This window comes from Aplysia californica, unplaced genomic scaffold (genome assembly GCF_000002075.1).
Source record: "Aplysia californica isolate F4 #8 unplaced genomic scaffold, AplCal3.0 scaffold01907, whole genome shotgun sequence".
NCBI lineage: Eukaryota > Metazoa > Mollusca > Gastropoda > Aplysiida > Aplysiidae > Aplysia > Aplysia californica.
Window position 1 is genome coordinate 21,967 of NW_004799177.1, and position 4,211 is coordinate 26,177.

General features: G+C 41.2%; 1 protein-coding gene across 1 annotated transcript in view; it reads left to right on the forward strand.

The window, feature by feature from the left end:
* The window catches only part of LOC101863647 (double-stranded RNA-specific editase 1), a gene marked incomplete at both ends in the record, with an annotated part of 7,165 nt that extends 3,584 nt beyond the window's left edge, over positions 1–3,581 (forward strand). Inside the window, 3 exon segments of the mRNA XM_005113310.2 lie at positions 346–495; positions 1,707–1,824; positions 3,407–3,581. Of these exon segments, the coding sequence (XP_005113367.2) occupies positions 346–495; positions 1,707–1,824; positions 3,407–3,581 (443 nt within the window).
* Positions 3,582–4,211: the final 630 nt, after the last annotated feature.

Genomic DNA, 4,211 nt, shown 5'->3' on the forward strand with positions numbered 1-4,211 from the left:
TCACACCCACACACATATTATACACATGTATTATACACGCAAACAAACGCTTTTACACATATTACACACACGCGCGCGCACACATGCGTACACACACGCTTTTTCTACCCCCACAAATTCCCCGATCAGCCTCCCCCCACAGAGTGGGTGGTTGGCGGGTGCTCTGGTGTGGTTTGCTCCTTCTTTCCTGTAAAAAAAAAACTGTCATCTCTATCTCCCCTCCTTCTTTTTTGTGATTTTTAACTCTCTTGTAACACCTCTAATCTTCGGCACTTATATAACCTTATTGTGTTGCAATGCAAGTGTCGTAAAACTCTTACTAAAACTTTTTTAAAACCCCCACAGAGTCAGACAATCCAGCGTAAGCTAGAAGCCCTCCCCAGTCAGTCAAGCAACAAGAACCCAGTCATGGTGCTCAACGAGATCCACCGCGGCGTCAAGTTTGACCTTGTCTCCGAGATGGGCGAGAGAAACTTCCGGATATTCAACATGAAGGTCTGGGAAACCACAATCACCCTTCGACAACGTGCCTTATTATTGTTGTTGTTGTTGTTGTTGTTGTTGTTGTTGTTGTTTTTGTGTACTTTATGTCTCTGGCAACACTGTGTTTGTTTATTTGTGTGGCTAGCAACGCTGTTTAGTTTGTTTATTTGTGTGGCTAGCAACGCTGTTTAGTTTGTTTATTTGTGTGGCTAGCAACGCTGTTTAGTTTGTTTATTTTTGTCACCAGCAACGCTGTTTAGTTTTGTTTTATGTCTCTGGCAACACAGTGTCAATTTTGTTTTACATCTCTCACAACAATGTCTAGTTTGGTTTTATGCCTCTTGCAACAGAATGTCTTTTTTGGTTTGTTCGTCTAATTTAGTTTTATATTGTCACTCGCAACACAATTTTTAGTTTGGTTTTTATATATCTTGCAATACAATGTTTAGGTTACTTTGTGGGTCTCTCGCAACACAATGTCTGTTTAGTTTGGTGTTATGTCTCTCTTTCTTTCCTTTCCCTTCTTTCTTGCTTTGTCCATGCGCTAAATGACCCTAATCCTGTTAATGTCTTTTTCGGATATGTACTCAAACTCACCACCCTGCAACAATATGCCGAAGGCCCAGGAAGTTGTCTCACTAACAAGGCAGTCCCCAATGTCCGGTTCTGATGCAGGAACAACTTTTTACTCAAACTCAACACTAAGTGATTGACCTGTGTCTGTGGTATAAAGATTAGGCTTTTTGCCAATGCACGCAGAAGATGTGACATCAATTCCCAATTGGCGAGGTATTTTTAACATCTCGTAGCTCCATTTGATCCACATGTCTTATGGGACATTACATCCTTCTCAGTCTAGGTTGACTACCCTGGTGACATGCAGGATGGAAGGAAATGGTCTCCTTAACCTTATTTGTGCGCCTGGGGTCATTTTGTACCCCAGGGGTTGTATTTGTCACATTTTAGAATACTTCTAGTGCAAAGATCTCTTTGAAACTTTCGGTATTTCTCAAAAAAATCATTTTGACTGATTGCTATACAAATACAAAGCATACGGATCTGATTAACGAGTAAATTTTCTCTTTGGAAAGTGGTGGCACAGAGTTCCCCAGGTCATATGGATATGATAGTAAAACACGACGTACGGATAAGGTTAATTATCTTAAGTGTATTAATGGGGTGTAAAACGTCTACAATGGCAATGACTATACATGTACTCACAGGTGACGGTGGGCTCGCGGGAGTTCCAGGGCTCCGGGCGCAGCAAGAAACTGGCCAAGTACAACGCCGCCCTCAACGCCCTCAAGATGATGCATGGGATCAACCACTTTGAGAGGAGAGGTGAGTGGGCCCCTGAGGGAGGGATGGACTTTTATGTCTCTCCCAACACTAATTAGGGTTTTTATATGTCTGTGGCAACACCGTCTAATTTAATTTGGTTTTACGTCTCTCGCAACACTGTGTAGGTTTGTGTTTTTTTGTCTCTCACCACAATGTTTGATCTAGATTGGTTCTAAGTCTCTTACAACACTATCTAAGTTTGTTTGTGGGTGGTTGGCGGGTGCTCTGGTGTGGTTTGCTCCTTCTTTCCTCTTAAGCATCTATCGTCCTTATCTCTCCTCCTTCTTTTTTACGTTTGTTGTTACTCTCTTGTAATAACACCTCTAGTCTTCGGCACTTATATGACCTTATTGTGTTGCAAGTGCCGTAAAACTCTTTACTAAACTAAACTAAGTTTGTTTCAGGTCTGGCAGCACTAAGTTGGGTTGGGGTTGATTTTTTTATTTACGTCTCTTGCAATGCTTTCCAGTTTGGTTTTATGTCTGGCAGCACTATCTAGGTTGGGTTGGGTTGTTTTTTTTAAACCTCTCTTGCAATGCTTTTTGGTTTAGTTTTACGTCTCTCGCAATACTATCTAGTTTGCCATAAAATTCTTACTAAAACTTAATAACTAAAATCTCATACCAGTCTTGACATATGCTCTCCCCGTGGTTTTATGCACCCCGCATAATTTAGCAAAATTTGATCACTTTTTGCATAATTTCTGATTATTTTCCTTTATCATTCTTTGTTAACATTAACAGAATCGCATAATTTCACATTTTTGGGCTCAGTTTGCATAATTTCAGAATTTTTCTTGCATAAAACGACTGGGACAGCATATGTCTTCATCGCCTCAGAGAGCAGCAATGCTCATAATATCCTGATGTTATCTATTATTTGCGCTGGATCGATAACCACAACATCTATTATTTGCGCTGGATCGATAACCACAACATCTATTATTTGCGCTGGATCGATAACCACAACATCTATTATTTGCGCTGGATCGATAACCACAACATCTATTTTTTGCGCTGGATCGATAACCACAACATCTATTATTTGCGCTGGATCGATAACCACAACATCTATTATTTGCGCTGGATCGATAACCACAACATCTATTATTTGTGATGTGGCTTGTCTGTCTTGATATTCCTCTCCCTTCTACGTTTGAGTGTTGTTCTGTCTTGTCATTCTGGTGGTTGGCAGGTGCTCTGGTGTGGTTTGTTTCTCCTTTTGTATCAAATATCTATCGTCCTTTTGTGTGACCTAGATTCAATTTTTCTTTTCTTTGTATGTTACGTTTAGGAAACACTTCTAATCTTCGGCTCTTATGTGTTGATAGTGTCGTGAAAAAAACAAGACATGGGGGGGTTAGCAGGTGCTCTGGTGTGGTTTGCTTTTTCTTTCCTATCAAATATCTACCGTCCTTATCTGATCTCCCCTCCTTCTAATTTGTGTTTGTTACTCTCTTGTAACGCCTTTAGATCTAATCGTCGGCACTTATATGACCTTATTGTGTTGCAAGTACTGAAACAAAACAAAAAATCTATTAAGAAAAGTAGACTTAATCAAACTGTTCTCCCCCCCCATGCAGACATGACGTCGGTGAACGAGGAGGAGGTACAAGGAGACCCCCAGGAGTTGGCCGACCGCATCGCTCAGATGGTCTTCCACAAGTTCGGGGAACTCACTGACAACTTCACATCGCCGTACGCACGACGGAAAGTCTTGGCGGGCGTTGTCATGACAACGGGGGGCGCCAGCAATCCCGGACAGGTGTGTGTGAGAGAGAGAGAGAGAGAGAGAGAGAGAGAGAGAGAGAGAGAGAGAGAGAAAGAGAGAGAGGGAGAGTGAGAGAGAGAGACTGTTTCATGTTTGTGTGTCTGTTTTGTTTTGTGTATGTATGTGTATGTGTTTGTCTCATTTCTGTCCATCTATCTGAATGTCTCTTTCATTTCTGTCGACCAGTCTTATTCTTTCTTAGCTGCCTAGTGATAATATAATTACTTTTTCTACTATGACCGTGATAGTGTCTATGTGCCTTTCTTTGCTCTAACGCTATTAAAGTAATGTTGTGTTGTGGCCAACTAATTTCCCTTAATGAATGAATATTGCAATCAGTTCTTTTCTTCTTTTCCTTGTGTTTATTATTTCGTTCATTCCTTTCACACTTTTTTCTACCCCCCGGGGCAGTGCCACTGACTGTAGTGTCTCTAGGCCATTCCCAAAGAGGGGACATTTCTCGTTCAAGCATAGTAGAATTGTAAATGGGCTGAGTCATGTCACGCTCATAACTGTGCCTGATCTACAACAGGGAACTGCTGCTTTTTCTTTCCTGATCCTTACTATTGTCATTTTCCTCTACTTCTTTTGTATGTCTGTCACTCTTTTGTGACCTG